Here is a 17,644-nt window from a genome sequence, read left to right as displayed (position 1 = left end):
ATATTTGTTGAAAAAAATGTTTTATTATGAACACTGGTTTGGTGTAAAAATAAATGTTTGTATAAAGGTGTTAATACATTGATAGAATTACTATACCAAGATTAAGTGTTTTCGCCTCACTCATAGGCCACCAGCATTTTCCTGCCTTAACCATAAGCAGTTTTCCTATGGCCTCCATAGAGAGGAAAATAGTTTTCATTGTTTTTCAAATAATTTAAAATGTATAAGTATTTCATGTATAGCCACATTGAAATATATATTTGTATATATAAAGTATGCATATAGTTTCTAAATTGAACAATAGTATGCATAATTTATGGGTTAAAAATATTGGATATCTAAAAGCAATTATCATCAGATGATTTGCAGTCTCCTAAGAGAAAATTGAAGATAAAATTTTTCCACCAGAAATTAAAACATATTTTAAATGTGCACTAATCACATGAATTTAGTTTAAAATATATGTATATTGTGGCTAAACATAAAGAGGAAATAGGCAGAAATAGATTCACTTATGGTATAATAGAGGTGACATCACAAATCAGTTGAAAAACGAAGCATTGCTTAATAAATAGTGGGAGGAAATTGGTTAAAAATAAGAGGGAAAAGATAATTTATAACATTACAACACAGTAAAAAAATATATCTAAAATAATTCATGATATCACTATCAAATATTGCAATGAATATAAGTGCTTGTTTATTCAATTTTAGGATGAGAAAAAGTTACATAGAAGCAATAAACAAAAGATTACAGTTTTCCAAATAGAAATGCAAATATTATTCTTGCAAGAAATTATCAGCAATAACATGAAGAGAAATGATCAACCTTATATGTAGCCTTCATTTGTTCAATATATGCTTCAATTTTTATTCCGTGCTTATTAAAACAGAATTATTTTCTAAGACTTCCCTTGAGACATCAAAGAAGCAAATAACCATAAACAAGAGCTCCTACTACTGATAGAGTTATAGTGAAATGATTATTCTCAAACATTACTAGTACAGGTTTAAGTTGCTAGAAGCTTTCTGGAGAAAAATTTATCCATAGAAAAATTTAGCAGGAGTTTCAAAAGCATTCAAAACATTTAATTCAGCAATTCCGCTTCTGGGAACATACACAAAAGGAACAATTAGAGACGCACAGATACATCAGTCATAAAAATACTAAGATACATTGATATGATGGAATCATGGTTTACAAGATAATCATACGGAATAAAACACAAGTGAATGCTGAGTTCAGCTCTCTTCAGGTAGGTGATTACAAGTAAATGTTACTTCTATGTCTTATGTATGTCGATATGGTTCAGTCAGTTTTCTACAATTGACATGTATTATTATTGTATTAAGGTCATATGATCTAACTATTATATGACATTCAACATGATGTTCGTCAGAAATATTTAATCTATATAAAGGTGCATACATTATATCAAGTGAAAATCAGTGTTCAAATTTGTATATGATAAGTGATTTCACATTTGCTTGGTGCATTTTAGTAACATGTAGGCATATAAACTTATTGAGAAGAAATGTAACAAAATATAAAGAAAATGTATCCTTTGTCACAGGACAGATCCCTCATAAATTTTACTCCCTCATATTTGTCTGTACCTGGTAATTAATTAATATGAATATGTATGCCTTTGTGACTGGGAAAATATATTAATAAAATGCAGTATAAATAGCATATATGTCTTCTGTATATCAAAATTTTCTCCCTTCACATGGACATTAAGACAATGTTAGTTATAATGCCTATTAATTATGTTAACCAGAATTTTCAAGGGAAATTCACATTAGCTATTCTGAGGATACATATAACTATCATAGAATAACCACTATTTCATCTATAGCAATAATCTCATCAATTCATAATCTCCAACATTCCACCAAGCATTTGCAGTATGTTGAGAACTTCTTTAATAACAACAACATTATGAATAACAAAGAGAGAGAACTTGAAACCAAGGAACCTGCTTTTGTCCTACTGAGTGGCCAAATGACTCTGGACAAGAAATTTAATCTCTCCGTGCCTCAGACTCCAATGTTGTAAATGGAGATAATAATTCTCTCATTATTTCATTTATGAAGATTAAAATAAAGTGATCCTAAAATCAGCACTACACTGTGACTGTAACTCTTATAATTACTTTTATTCATGTCGATTTATGTTCTATCCTATCTCCAAAGAATTTCTGATGTGACTTTTACCCAAAGACATGCAGAAGGAAAAAAATTAAATCACAAATAGAAATAAATAAAATATTTTATTAAAAATCAATCAGAAACAGGTCAATCATTTGGACTAAAAGGATGTCAAAGTTTAAAAATGGTTGCTGCAAGCCAGAGCAATTCTCATGACTAGAAAATAAATGGAATCGTACAGTTATTTAGGCCAAATATAGAGTATTTTTTGCACTCATTCTAAAATCCAATTTTCAAATAGGGTTTCAAATCTGGATATGAGACCATTCTGCTTGCCAGAAATGAAATACAATGCTTTGCCTATATATCTTTATTTCTCATAAAATAAAGAAATACCCCACAGATGAAATGATGCGGGCCCTCAAAAAGGAAGTGAGGAAGCTGTGTCACTCAATTCCCAGCTTTTCTGCTTCATTGTTGTCTCTGCAGATCACCTTCCTCTGTTGTCCCACCATCATTGCCAAAACCAAGCAAATACAAGAACAAACAGTGCTAAAATGTAAATGTTAAATTATTGTCACTGAAATTTGCCTTCCTCCTTTTTCAGATACTGTTTCTGAAAGAGGATTTGGCTAGAACCAGACTTAATCAAATGAGACTCAAGAATATGTCCCAATTTTACAAAAACTGCAAGTCATCTGCTTAATATTCTGGAAAACCATTTGAACACTTTATAGTAGATATAGTAGTTGATATCATACAGACATTTTCTGTAGCATATTCTGTATGGTGTTAGTTAATATCACCATGCAAAATATTAAAATGCCAAACATATGAGGCAATTTATTAGGGCTAAATACATATGTATCAATATGCAGTCATCTGGTTGACTAATAATGCGTGGATTAATGTGTCTCCTTAGTTAACCTCTCTGAGATTGATTTTTCTCTATAGCAGCTTCAAGAACTACTAGAACAGACTTATTTTAAAAATAATGGGCCACAGAAAGTTTTATGAAGCAAAATAAACACTGGGTATTTCCTCCAGAAAGATATATACACCCCTATTTATTTGTATACTGTTTCAAGACATTTATGGATATGCAGAGGGCAGTTAATAGACCCTATTGACTCCTACTAAATTAGTCCTAAGTCAGAGGTATGGCACTGGAAAACATAACTGGAATGCAGTTAAAGTAGTTTGATGATAGAATTGGATCCATACACTTGGAAACTCATAAAAAGGTGTTGAGAGTTGATTTTCAGAATGAAGGGAGATAACCAGTATTACCACATGAACAAAAAAGAAGCTTCTCAAGATATTTACAAGATGGGTTTGGGGAATACTTACAGCAAATTTAACATATCAGTGACCCATATATTTATATTTTTTGCACATGGATTACAATAAGTACAAAGGTGGCCGAGCTATTGTTCAAGACACCATACTGAAGTAGAAATAACTTCATTTTTTAAAGAGTGTAAAATTATTCCCCCTATCTTGAGCCTCACTATGGCTCTGTGGATCATCATATTCAAAGGAGACGAATTTTCAGAATTTCTCTCAGGCTAAGTTAGTTAAAAATTCACCACCCCCCCCAAGTAAGTAAACATAGTATTTTCATATAGAATTATTAGATACCAAACAATTTATTTTCATAGAATCTCTGACAAAACATTTTAAATTTCTCAACTTTAAGGCTTTTATTTCTAAGAAATCAATCTTCAAGGTTTTCATTTGGTTAAGAAAGTAAAGTGGTTACTGACAGTCCATGATGTTAAATAAATCATGACTACACTAGGTTTTTCCATTTCAAAAGCCAGTTTGTTACTCCACAAGAAATTCATGACTGCAAATAAACACAGGCCTAAACTGCAATTTTACAAAAGGAATTTCCCCTAATCATTTGTTGCATGGCAAGGATTACATCTTTGTTCCTTAGGCTATAGATCAATGGGTTCAGCATTGGGCTCAAAAAAGTATAAAAGACTGCAATTATTTTGGACTCCTCTACGGACTTCTCTGATGGAGGCCTTGTGTACATGCAGAAGAGGGTTCCATAAAACAAAGTGACTACTGTCAGGTGGGAAGCACACGTAGAAAAGGCTTTGTGCCTGCCTTCAGCAGAACGAATCCTCAAGATCGTTGCAAAAATGAAAAGATAGGACAGAAGAATGATGAACAGAGAGCTTGAGAGATTAAAGCCTGCAACTACAAACATTGCCATCTTTTTGACACGCGTGTCAGAGCAGGCCAGCATGATAAGAGGAGGGTCAGCGCAGTAGAAATGATTGATTTCAAGGGAGCCACAGAAGGATAAGTGAAAGGTCAGCAGTGACTGAGAAAACCCACTAAGAAACCCATACATGTAAGGGATAGTGACCAGACAGACACAGATGTTCTTGGACATCCTGGAACTGTAATGTAAAGGGCTGCAAATGGCTACATAGCGATCCAATGCCATTGAAGCGAGGATGTAAAACTCAGTGATCACCAGGGCAATGAAGAGAAGACACTGTGTGAAGCATCCAGCGTAGGAGATGGTCTTCTCTTCTGAGAGGAAATTGTGCAGCATATTTGGAGTAACACTGGAAGAACAGCAAATGTCTACAAAGGAGAGGTGACCAAGGAAGAAATACATGGGTGTTTGCAGGTGAGAATTGGTCCTGATCAGCAGGATCATGCACAGGTTGCCTGCCAGCGTGATTAGGTAGATCACCAGGAATACCCCAAACAGGATCTTCTCTAGCACTGGGTCGTCTGTCAGTCCCAAGAGAATGAATTCTGTCACTATGGTGTGGTTTGGGGCGAACATCTTCTTATCTCTTGAAACTGAAAGTGACAAAGAATGTGAGGATGTCTCTCTGATTCAGATTTGGCATTTGTTTCATCCATTTATCATTCACTCATTCATCTATTTATCTAGGTGACAATTACTTCTCTTGTTTCAATAATCACATCAGAAATTTTACATAACATTTTCTCCCTATATGTCTTTTTTAATCTGTATCTTTCTATACATCAAACCCACATACTTACACAAACATACATATTCTCTATTTCTCTCTGCCTTACATACATACATACATAAGTTTATTCATTCATACATTTATACCTGTCTTCTTGGTGTACTCCACATTTGGTAATTTTATTCAAACTTTGTGAGGAAACAAAAAATCCAAAGGAATGAATATTAAATACAAAAACCCTAGGTTATTTGCATCTTTCAAATGGATAAATAAAGGAAGTCTGATCTTTATTATCCCTCCAGCTCTGATATTGTATTGTTTCAGATACAAAATGAAGAAAGAAAAGCAAAGCATTTTCAATTAAGACCCATAGCTGTGTGCCTTACCTTTATTCAGGAACCATTAAATTAGAGAAATTAATTGCTATCTGATATATGGCTAAGAGGGTACAAAATGAAGACTTGTTTTTTCCACTTTGTAATGTCACTGCCTGTTTACTCATGTGTACTGTATAGCTTCATTTCTTTCTGTTCCAATTCCTGCGGTTACTACGTAAACAAGTCTCCCAGCTCATGGAGCACACATTATAATAGAGGGAGCAGAGCATACATTATAATAGAGGGAGCAGAGATTAAACACACAGAAAAAGATACATATAATTTCAGGCAAAACCATTTTTCTGTGAAGAAAACATGAATGTAGGATGCTTTTAGATGACCATTCAAAGAAGATCTTTCTAAGAGTGCAGCATTTAAACAGTAGATATACAATTCTACTATTTGGGGAAAGTGTGGATTTTTTTTGTTCCCATTTTTGTGCCACTAACCCACTCATGATAATATTGTTTACGTATGCACAGATAATTTTTAAAAGTGGTCTTATCTTCCAACTCAAGCCACTCTCTCTCAGTTCTCTTTGAAAGTAACATAAGATTGTAAAAATTTCTACTCCAAAAATTGCACCTTAAAGCCATTGTTTATTCAGTTCTCACCTATACATCAAAAGAGCTTACATATAATTGATTATAGAGAGTCAATGCAATACTAACATATGGATAGAAAAGTCTAGTGAAATTGGAGAAAACATTTGTTTTCCCCATTGATGGAATACTTATCTCTACACACACACACACACACACACACACAAATTGTATTTTTAGTGAACAAATGTAGAAAATGACCTACCTGTTAATGTTAATGGACCATATCTTATGAAAACAAGGTAGCAAGATTTACAATGTATTTATTAGGTATCTTCCCTAGAGTATTTTTAAACTAATTCTAAAGAGCCAATTAAAATATGCTTTGTTCCTCAAGAGCATAACCTTAATTTGATGTTTCCTGGAGCTAGACTCTCCTGTGAGGATAAAATTCCTATGTTACATTTATGCAGAGTTTCGGTACAAGTGTGCATGAGATCCTTAGCACAAACAGAGAAATTAGCCATCCCTTTCAATAACATGGAAGAGGAAAACATGGGTAGATAACTTCTGCATTTTTAGTATAATGAAAACAAGGAATTCTCATCAGAACTCTTCAGCTTTTGCCTATAAACACTGCAGTGAGGTCATCTAATGAGTGAGGGGTAGGAAGTTGTGGCAGGTGAGACATTTGAGAAGAAGAAAGATTTGAAAGACTGTGAGCGCAGAAGAGTGGCATAATCAGTAGAAGGAGGCAGAAGTATTGGTCGGGACCCACAATCCTTTGGAGGATGGGCGTTATGGATTTATGTTGGAAGTAGTCTGCACTATCGAGGTTAATATTAACATGCTAATCATCAAAGGTCTCAGAACCAGGGCTATTTGTAGAATTGATGATGCGTAAAATTGTTGATTTAGAAAGGGAGTTGCAAATAGAATGAGAATATTTGAAAATTGTGTAGCACTGTATTTGTTGGAGGACAAAGGTACCTTGAGATGCGTTCATTAGTCTGTATCTTCCAGTGCACATATAGTTCCAGGTTAGTACAAATGGATCAAAGTGCACTCTGACCAAGACAAGAGAATCATCCCTAATTTTCTTAGAGTTGCAGGTGGTGGGTTATACTCTGAGAAATCATTTAGTAAAATATAGCTGTATATCAAAATCAAAATGTAGATTTGTTACATCCCATGAAATTTGAGAATATAGGGCATTCCTATATATTTATTTCAAATTGATGTGTAAAGTCTTCTCTATCTCAATTATTGTTTTATTTTGGTTCCTTGCATTACTAAAATTGTAAAATGCAATAATATTGCTTAAATATTTTGGAGGCCAGGCACGGTGGCTCTTGCCTGTGATCCCAGCACTTTGGGAGGCCAAGGCCTCTAGATCACCTGAGGTCAAGAGTTTGAGACCAGCCTGGCCAACATGGCAAAACACCGTCTCTACTAAAAATACAAAACTTAGCCAGGTATGGTGGTGCGCGCCTGTAATCCCAGCTTCTCAGGAGGCTGAGGCAGGGAGAATTGCTTGAACCCAGGAGGCAGAGGTTGCAATGAGCCCAAATTACACCACTGCACCTCATTCTGGGTGACAGAGTGAGACTTCATCTCAAAAAAAAAAAAATTAAGATGGAATATAAGGTATTATGAGATTATAAAACTGGTGTCCCTCATTTCCTCCTCCCTTAATGTAGAGGTACCTTGTTTTGCATAAAAATGTTGAAGATTTGGATAGTTTTTAAGTAGACTGCTTTCACTTTGAAGAAAAAATTCCCTAATGTATGTGCGTATGTATGTATGTATTTTCTTTTATATGTTGGTATACAATGGCTACGTAATAAAACATAAGATTTACAAAGTGAATTTTCTGACAAAAATAAAACTAGCCCTATAATAACTGAATGGTTAGATGAAAAGTAATGAATGGGCCGTTTTCATTTAGAAAAGCAAAGCATTTATAATTTTAAGTACGGAATCACATGATCAGATGTCCACATGAAAGAAGGCAATGTTAATTTATTTATACAGCAATGAACAGAAAATACAGAATTTAGCTATGTGTATGATACTTACTCAAAGAAGAGTTTTACACATAATTATGTTATTTTTCATAGAAAACCTCCAGAAGGCTCTGTTTATATTACTCAAAGACATTAATTCCTTAGTTCATGTCATTTTTCTTCCACTGCAATAACTAGCACGTGTGTCTGCTAGAGGGACAGCTGTCGGATTTAGCTACACAAATGATACAATGGTCAGGTCGTTGAATACATCCTACTAGCCCTTTAGATTTTTACTTGTTTGTGATTATTCAATTTACTATTTTTATTCAAAAGTTATAGCATGCTATTATTATCAAAATCCTGCCTAAGAAGTGTTCTATAATAGTGTCATGCTCACTAGACACTACATCACTGATGTTGTGTTATTATTTGTATGAATAGTACTATAACCATAATAAATTCTACCCATTTACTATTATTTTGAAGCCAAATGCTCTTAATTAGGTTTAATATTTAACTGCTACTCTGTATCAAACTGTCTACAATCAGGTAGGCAATATAATCTTGAAAAAGAATGCATGAAATCCATAGTTTATTAAGCAGGATGCAGCACATTAAGAGAAAACAGTCTCCTTGGGACAGATTTCTTTTTTTTAACTTTTATTTTAGGTTCAGGGGTCCATGTGCAGCTTTGTTATAAAGGTAAATTCTGTGTCACGGAGTTTTGGTGTACAGGTTATTTCATCACCCAGTTGATAAGCATAGTGCCCGATAGGCAGAGTTTCAATCCTTACCCTCCTCCCACACTTCACCCTCAAGTAGGTCCTGGTGCCTGTTGTTCCCTTTTTTGTGTCCATGTGTATTCAATGTTTAGCTTCCACATGTAAGTGAGAACTTGCAGTATTTGGTTTCCTGTTCCTGCATTGGTTTGCTTTGGATATTGTCCTCCAGCTTCATCCGTGTTGCTACAAAGGATGTAATCTCATTCTTTTTTTTTTTTATGGCTGCATAGCATTCCGTGATGTATATGTACCACATTTTTTTGTATCCGATCTACTGTTGAAGGGCATTTAGGTTGATTCTATGTCTTTGCTATTGTGAATACTGTTGTGATGAACATACATATGCATGTGTCTTTATGGTGGAATGATTTATATTCCTTTGTGTATATACCCAGTAATGGGATTGCTGGGTCAAAAGGTAGTTCTGTTTTAAGTATGTGCCATTATCCCAAAATTCACACCATCCTACTGAGGAGCCATCTACCCCTGAATCACAAATGTGTCTAAATGCTGCTGCAGTGATTCATCTGCCTAAGCATGTGTTGCTGTGAAGGATAAAAAACTAACACATCTAATCATTCTAGAGAAATGGAGGCCCACACGAAGCTTCATGAAAACCTTAAGACTACAAATACCCAAATTACGGTGTAGTCCCACATGTGACACTTCCCATATTCCCCCAATGAGAAGATAAAAATCAATATATTAAGACACACTTGAAAGTATCTGCTTCAATGGCAATGAAAGAGTGGAGAAGTGAGGTCACATATTGATGTGAATGCCTCCTGGTGATGCAAACAAAGAAATTTATAAAGCCTACTAATGGAAATTTGGCATTGCTTCAAAAGCTTTATGAAAGAAGATTTCATTGGCTCAAAATATAATTCTAAGACTGTATCTTACAGTAGTATTCTGAGATATACTTCAATTGAAGGGGTGGCATGCCCCTCCACACCTGTGGTTATATCTTGTCAGGTGGGACGAGAGACTGAGAAAAGAAATAAGACACAGAGACAAAGTATAGAGAAAGAACAGTGGGCCCAGGGGACGGGCGCTCAGCATATGGAAGACCTGCACTGGCACCGGTCTCTGAGTTCCCTCAGCTTTTATTGATTACTATTTTCACTATCTCAGCAAGAGGAATGTGGTAGGAGAACAGGGTGATAATAGGGAGAAGGTCAGCAAGAAAATGTGTGCAAAGGAATCTGTGTCACAAATAAGTTACAGGAGAGGTACTATGCCTGGATGTGCACGTAAGCCAGATTTTTGCTTCTCTCCACCCAAACATCTCAGTGGAGTAAAGAATAACAAGGCAGCATTGCTGCCAACCTGTCTCGCCTCCCGCCACAGGGCAGTTTTTCTCCTATCTCAGAATAGAACAAAGGTGCAATCGGGCTTTATACCAAGACATTCAGTTCCCAGGGGCAGGCAGGAGACAGAGGCCTTCCTCTTATCTCAGCTATAAGAGGCTTTCCTCTTTTACTAATCCTCCTGAGCACAGACCCTTCACGGGTGTTGGGCTGGGGGACGGTCAGGTCTTTCCCATCCCACGAGGCCATATTTCAGACTATCACATGGGGAGAAACCTTGGACAATACACGGCTTTCCAGGGCAGAGGTCCCTGTGACTTTCCACAGTGCATTGTGCCCCTGGTTTATGGCGACTGGAGAATGGCGATGACTTTTACCAAATCTACTGCCTGTAAATATTTTGTTAACAAGGCACATCCTGCACAGCCCTAGATCCCTTAAACCTTGATTCCATACAACACATGTTTTTATAAGCTCAAGGTTGGGGCAAAGTTACAGATTAACAGCATCTCAGGACAAAACAATTCTTCAGGGTACAAGTCAAAATGAAGTTTCTTATGTCTTCCTTTTCTACATAGACACAGTAACAGTCTGATCTCTCTTTCTTTTCCCTACATCAATGATCTTTATTGTCGCATTATCTGTATAAAAGAAAGGAGAAAACTTCATATACTATATTTGAAAGGTATCTAGAAAATAGTTTGGAAGTTATTAAGTAGTATAAAAATGTAATGAACTGTCATTTCCATAGCATTCTTTTATCGTTTGCTACCAATATGAGTACTAAAGAAGGAATCACCGTTCTTTATCGACTTTTACAAGCCATAACAGTCTTCTATTTAAATTTCTATGATTTTTTCTTAAATTCACTGAGATGGCACTGTCAACTCTAGCTAATAATTTGGCATACACTTTCAATTCCCATATGCAAATTATAAAAGACAAAAAACAATGACAGAAAGTGATTTGTTAATTTATAATGCTCATTAATTAGTAAGATAATAATAATGTATTACATAACCTGTAACTAAAATATCTACCTTACTTAGCAAACAGTTTCTTTTGGATAACTTCCTTTATTGTTCTTTTAACATCTTTATTCCTCAGACGGTAGATCAATGGGTTTAACGTAGGACTCACAAAGATATAAAAAACAGCTACAATTTTCGCCTGTTCTACAGATGCCTCAGAAGGGGGCCTCAGGCACATGCAAAACAGCGTTCCATAAAAGACAGTGACGGCAGTCACATGGGACCCGCAGGTGGAGAAGGCGTTGTGCCTTCCCTCAGCAGTACAGATACGCAGAATGTCTGTGAAGATGAAAGTGTAGGAAATAAAGATGATAGTGAGAGGGCAGATGAGGTTGGAACCAGCCACCACGAACATGGCAGTTTCTTTGACATAAGTATCCAAGCAAGCGATGACTAAGAGGGGTGGTTCTGCATAATAAAAATGGTTGATCTCCAATTTTACATCAGAGTCAGCCCTGGGAGATGCTTCATACTGAGAAAATAATCATGACCTTATATGCCATAATAAGAATATGGAAACTTGGAACAACAGATTCCTGTCTCCCATTGTATATACTTTCTGGGTCATATTCTCTCCATTGATATGTATTTCTCCCTTCCTCTCCATCCCTCCATTCAAAAATTTATAGTGGAATTAAATGTGCATATAATGCATTTTCTCCAAAAAAAAAAAAAAAAGTGGTTGATCTCATTGGGTTCATAGAAGAACAGACAAAGCATCAGGATGACCTGTACCAGACCATTTGCAGAGCCATAAATATAGGGAGCAGCAGTGAGACAGAGGCAGACACACCTGGACATTTTGCTTCCATATAACGAAGGGTTGCAGATGGCCATGTAGTGGTCATACACCATCACTGTGAGCATATGATAATCTGTGATCACCAGTGCAATGAAAAGGTGAAATTGGACAAAGCAACCAATAAAGGAAATGGTTTTTCTCTTGGAAAAAAAATTAACCAGCATCTGCATCTGAGGAGTGATATCGGTGGCATAATAGAGATCTACAAAGGAGAGATAATTGAGGAACAAGTACACTGGAGTGTGTAGTGTTGAATCACTTCTGATTAAGAAGCTCATGCTCGCACACATGGACACAGGGAGGGGAACATCACACACCAGGGCCTGTCAGGGGGTCGGGGACTGGGGGAGGGATAGTATTAGCAGAAATACCCAGTGTAGATGACAGGTTAATGGGTGCAGCAAACCACCATGGCACATGTATACCTATGTAACAAACCTGCGTGTTCTGCAAATGTATCCCAGAACTTAAAGTATAAATAAATAAATAAATAAAAATGAAAAGGTGCTCAACACACTAATCATCAGGAAAATGCATATGAAACAAAAGCATGATATCACATTTGTTATGATGGCTGTTATTTTATTTAAAAAAAATCCAAAAGACAACAAATATTGGTGACATATGAAGAAATTGGAACCCTTGTACAACACTGGTGGGAATATAAAATTGTGCAGCCACTATAAAAAACAGTATGATGAGTCTTCAAATAATTAAAAATGGAATTATCATATAAACCAGCAATCTCACTTCTGGGCATATATCCAAAAGAATTTAAATCAAGATCTTGAAGAGACATAGGTACTCTTATATTCATTGCACCATTATTTACAATAGTCCAGATATAGAAACAACCTAAATGTCCATTGAAAGATGAAGAAAATGTAGTATACACATATAATGGAATATTATTCATCATTAAGAAAAAGAAGAAATCCTGTCATATGAACCTGGAGGACATTATGTTAAGTGAAATAAGCCAGGCACAGAAGGACAAATACTGCATGATTAAATTTATATGAGGAATCTAAAATAGTCAAACTCATAGAAACAGAGAAGAGAAGGTGGTTGCAGCGGCTGGAGGAGAGGGAGAAATGGGGTGTTGCTGTTCAGCAGGTATAAAGTTATAGTTTTGCAAGAATAAATTCTAGAGATACGCTGTATATCATTGTGCCCATAGGTAACAATAGGTATATTGTTAACAGTTAAAAATATTGTGCACTTAAAAAAAAAAAGAAGATCATGCTTACATTGTAATTACTGTGATAAGGTAGATGACTAAGAATACCACAAAAAGAAGGGGCTGAAGCTCAGCTCAATTTAAAGAAAAGTAAATTAAAATGCATTTAGGTTTGTCATTTATGCATTAACCCAGTGGTGTCACCTGATATTTTCTTCCTCTTCTCTCAAATTTGTAAATACATGTGTCATTGAGAAATAGCCTAGTAAGCATGAGATTGATGTTTTAACATCTAAAATAATGTAGAATTTCTTACATACAAAGGCAGTTATATTTAAAATGGTTTTCTGTGGTTCTTTTCTGCAAGTCTTTTGATAGTTAAAGAGCCTTATCTTTTATCATTTTGCAAGTCTTTATTATATGTGTTCACTTAGACTTTTCTTGAACCCATGGTGTAAACATTGCTTCTCTTTGAAATTGTAATTCTTTGTTTAACAACACACCTTTGAGTGTGGCATGTAACGTATCAGCCCCTGAAACTCATCTATTTTTATCACAACTGAATGTGCTTAGGAAAGTGGAACCGCTCCATGGTACGTATCCGTATAGAACTAGGATCTCTTTGCCTACCTGTCCAACTCTGGAGCTCAGGCTGTTGCTTCCCAGTCTGGTGGTGAATCCTCCATAGTCTGGTGAATATAGATGTATTTTCCCTTTTCCCCTTCCCATTGTGATCTGCTTATTATATCATTTGCTTATTATTATATCATTTGCTTACTATATCTGCATTGCCACTTCCATGTGATAAACGTTGTTTACCCTTAAACGTATTGTGTCCGTATCTTTTCTCTCCCCTCACATGTTCCCCACACAGAACATTTTTGGCGTCACGAACAAGAACCAAAAGCAAAAGCAAAACATGCCATTTTTCGGCCACAAGGACCAGGCTGGAAGCTCGGGGACTTCCCATATCCTGGGATGGGAATGCCCCCAGTTTTCCTCTTTGGCTATTGAATGGTCCAGGGTAACTGGCCTTTGTGAGAATTGGGAATCTAAATTAGTGCATTTTAAACCATTGGCTGTGTGTGAACTTTCAAAGTTCTTTAATGAGCGCAATTTATCACCTTAAGTGACGAAACATAATTTTTTCACCAAACACTAAAACATAATTTCTTCTAACATATTTCATCAAGGTTTGAGAATAGCTTGGCTTTATGACTTAAGTGTTACAAAATGTAAAAAATAACATTACATTAGAGCTTTCACCCATTTCAATAAACCAGGCAGAACCATGTTTTTCAGAATCACAAAGTAAAGAGTATATGCAGGATTTTATAACTGTAGCAGGAATTTTGTTCACCCTGAAAAGTGTTTTTGTTTGTTCTGCACATGTTAATGGAAACTGGTATGTAAATAATTTGAATATTTCTCTCTCTTTTCCAAAAAAAGACTTATAGTGAACAAAAGTTTAATTGTTGCAAAAGCTTGTGTCTATACGTCAGGACCCAATTACATGTTACATGAACTTGTGATCTATGGCTTTCTTTTACAGAGTAGCTTTGGACTTAAAATGGTCAATGATCGAAATAACTCTTTGGTTTGTCTTTCTCTTTAGGTAAATATCCAGTCATTAAAATTTTAATCCCTTTTTCCCTTCTATGACTTGCGAGGCCTCTATCGGTAAGGAAGGGAGGCCTAGAAATGCATCCGGTTGCTGCTTTCCCGTCTTTCTTGACCTCTAATCTGCCTGGTGACAGTTTTGTTTTGCTGTCATCCATCACGACAAATGTACCTCAGAGTCATTTCTCTCTCTTCGCTGAATATAGCCATAGCCTTCTTATCTTCCCTGAAGACCGAGTTGCACCTTGGTTTTAGAAGAATTACAGACCTCCCTTAGGTCTGCCCCTTATATCCATTCAGAAATGGCCTGGGGAGTCAGCTATGTAGGACTCAGCTGCACTGGTGCAACCCATCCAGGTCATCAAATCTTAGCTATTTGCATGTTCCCCTATTAGGGACTTGCTGGAAGTTTGGAAGTTTAAGTACTGTCTATGCCACATGGAAACTGAAGAAACTGTGGAAATAGCTGTGTTCACAGCTGCCCAAATAAGCTAATCCCAAAGTTGACTTTGCTTTAGCTACTCAAGAAGTTGATTCAGGGCCAAAGCCTAGGCAAGGGAGATTGGGATAACCTGTCTCAGAGAAAGCTTCTAAGTTTTTTTGTTGTTGTTGTTCCTCTCCATTCATTAGTGTGTCCAGGCTGAAGAACCAGGACTTGGGTTTGGATTTTTTCTCTGTCATAATCTACATTTTTTAATGTCAAAAATTAGTGGTACTAGAGTGCAGGAGAGGAAGATTGTTTTAGCCCTAATGAAAGATATAATACTGTTATATTATTTTATTTTATTTATAATAGCATTATTATGAATCTGACCCAGAAGCAGTAGGACTTTGATTTCAAATGTTAATCTACTTGAGACCCAAAGATTAAACATTATATGAATTAACATATCTCTGCAATCATAAATTATACATATCTTTGTATAAGTAGCCTATGGCAGTAAGTGTACTTGAACTAATTTTGTTTAAACTAATTACCACTGTTCAGTTATTTACTCAATAACTCTTCACTAAATATTAACTGTACACCCAAAATGTTGTGCAGATTTCCATAGAAATTATCAAGATGAAATTGATGTTAGCTTTATCCTCAGAGCATTTACAATTCATAGGAGTAATAGAATAGTTATAAAAGAAAGCAAATATTGCAAGAGAGGCAGAGAAAACCAACAAAGGTTTTCAGAAAAGCAAAAGACTATTTTAGCTGAGGGTATAATATGCAGAGTCAAGGCAAAGGTCTTTTGACTACCAAGCATGGAACACCTTTCTATCTTCTCCAGAATTAATCCCAACATCAAAATCTGTACCAAGTGTTTTTGCATTTACTGAAAGACACTATGTACATCTAAATTAGGATTCTATCCATTATGATGTGACTTTTGTAAATGCCTCCAGAGGGAGCCCTAATGATATCCTGTGTGGTTTCTTATCTAATGCTTCAGGAATGAGTCTCCCAAGATAAGTCATTCAGGTATAAATCCTCCCACACTGGGGACTTTTGAGTAGGATGGCACATGTATACATATGTAACTTACCTGCACATTGCGCACATGTACCATAAAACCTAAAGTATAATAATAATAATAAAAAAAAAGAATCAGATTTTCAAAAAAAAAAAAAAAGAAAGAAATTACTATTCCTTTACAGGTAAGTCTGACAGTTCTGAGAATCAAGAACTCATAAGAAATTTGTGTGATTTCTTATTTCCTCTTTTGAACATAAAATGAAATTAGTAGTGGCCATGAGAATTGTCATGGTAAAACAAAACCGTAAGCAGACAGGCCTCAGACTCTCTGATGAAGACAACAGGTAACTAGTGATATACGAGGAGGTCAGGCAGGCTCTGTAGATACCCCTGACATTAGTTACAGATTCATTATTCATGACACAGCTGAGACTTGGAGTAGGCTTACAAGTTGAGCTTTAGTCAAATCTTGGAATTCAAAAACATACATTTCTCCACTAACTTCTCCAAAACTACCTTCTCCAAAACTAGAGGCTTAGAATTTGGCACAAGAAAATATATTCGTCTATGTTTTTAATTACTTAATATAATTATTCCTAAGAGGAGAGTGGCAAGAGAATTGGATAAAAATGAGGGTAAGGTCAACGGTGAGAAGGAAAAAAAAAGTGAACACCTTTCCATCATCATTTCTAGGGGCTTTTCTTAGGTTTCTTCAGTTCAATTTTGCATTGAAATATGATGGCAATGCTGTGTCTGGGCTGGCTGGGCACAGTGGCTCACACCTGTAATCCCAGCACTTTGTGAGGCCGAGGTGGGTGGATCACCTGAGGTCAGGAGGTCGAGACCAGCCTGGCCAATATAGTGAAACCCTATCTGTACTAAAAATACAAGAAGTTAGCTGGGCATGATGGCAGGTGCCTGTAATCCCAGCCACTTGGGAGACTGAGGCAGGAGGATCACTTGAACCCCGGAGGCAGAGGTTGCAGTGAGCCAAGATGGTGCCACTGCATTCCAGCCTGGGCACCAAGAGAGAAACTCCATCTCAAAAAAAACAAAAAAACAAAAAAAAAACACAAGACAAACAAACAAAAAAACAGGTTTGCATTGGTTTGTTCAAAGGGAATACATTTTTATCTATTGTGTTTCTGTCCTTTGCCAACACTGCTGTGGATTTATGGAGCTTTCACCTGACGTGTCCCACTTGGCAGAATTTTTCAGAAAATACTCTACATGGCTTGAGGTTGTGTTTTTTCCTCCTGCACTGTACACAGAGCTTTAACTCTTCCCTGCCCTAAGCATAGTTTGGTTTCTTTCCAATAGTTCCATTATTTAAAATAGAATAATTTTATATATTTAATGATTATTCTCCTTATTCTTCCCATTTTCTTACTCATCTCCCTCCTGAC

At 36.0% G+C, this 17,644-nt stretch overlaps 2 protein-coding genes across 2 annotated transcripts; both read right to left on the bottom strand.

Annotated features, from left to right (window-relative positions):
* Window positions 1-703: 703 nt before the first annotated feature.
* Window positions 704-6,322, bottom strand: LOC129007450 (olfactory receptor 5M1). The gene is made up of 2 exons (XM_054438363.2): window positions 6,305-6,322; window positions 704-4,983 (listed from the first exon to the last, which is right to left on the bottom strand). The coding sequence occupies exon 2, from the start codon at window positions 4,964-4,966 to the stop codon at window positions 4,019-4,021; it is 948 nt and encodes a 315-aa protein (XP_054294338.1). The 5' UTR covers window positions 4,967-4,983; window positions 6,305-6,322; the 3' UTR covers window positions 704-4,018.
* Window positions 6,323-11,181: 4,859 nt separating this feature from the next.
* Window positions 11,182-14,123, bottom strand: LOC129008599 (olfactory receptor 5M11-like). Its single transcript, XM_063671647.1, has 4 exons — window positions 13,973-14,123; window positions 13,224-13,287; window positions 11,862-12,252; window positions 11,182-11,604 (listed from the first exon to the last, which is right to left on the bottom strand). The coding sequence occupies exons 1-4, from the start codon at window positions 14,121-14,123 to the stop codon at window positions 11,182-11,184; spliced, it is 1,029 nt and encodes a 342-aa protein (XP_063527717.1).
* Window positions 14,124-17,644: the final 3,521 nt, after the last annotated feature.

The sequence above is a fragment of the Pongo pygmaeus genome, chromosome 9, assembly GCF_028885625.2.
Source record: "Pongo pygmaeus isolate AG05252 chromosome 9, NHGRI_mPonPyg2-v2.0_pri, whole genome shotgun sequence".
Lineage (NCBI taxonomy): Eukaryota > Metazoa > Chordata > Mammalia > Primates > Hominidae > Pongo > Pongo pygmaeus.
The sequence above is the reverse complement of the archived record's forward strand: the minus strand, read 5'-3'. Positions and strand labels throughout refer to the sequence as shown.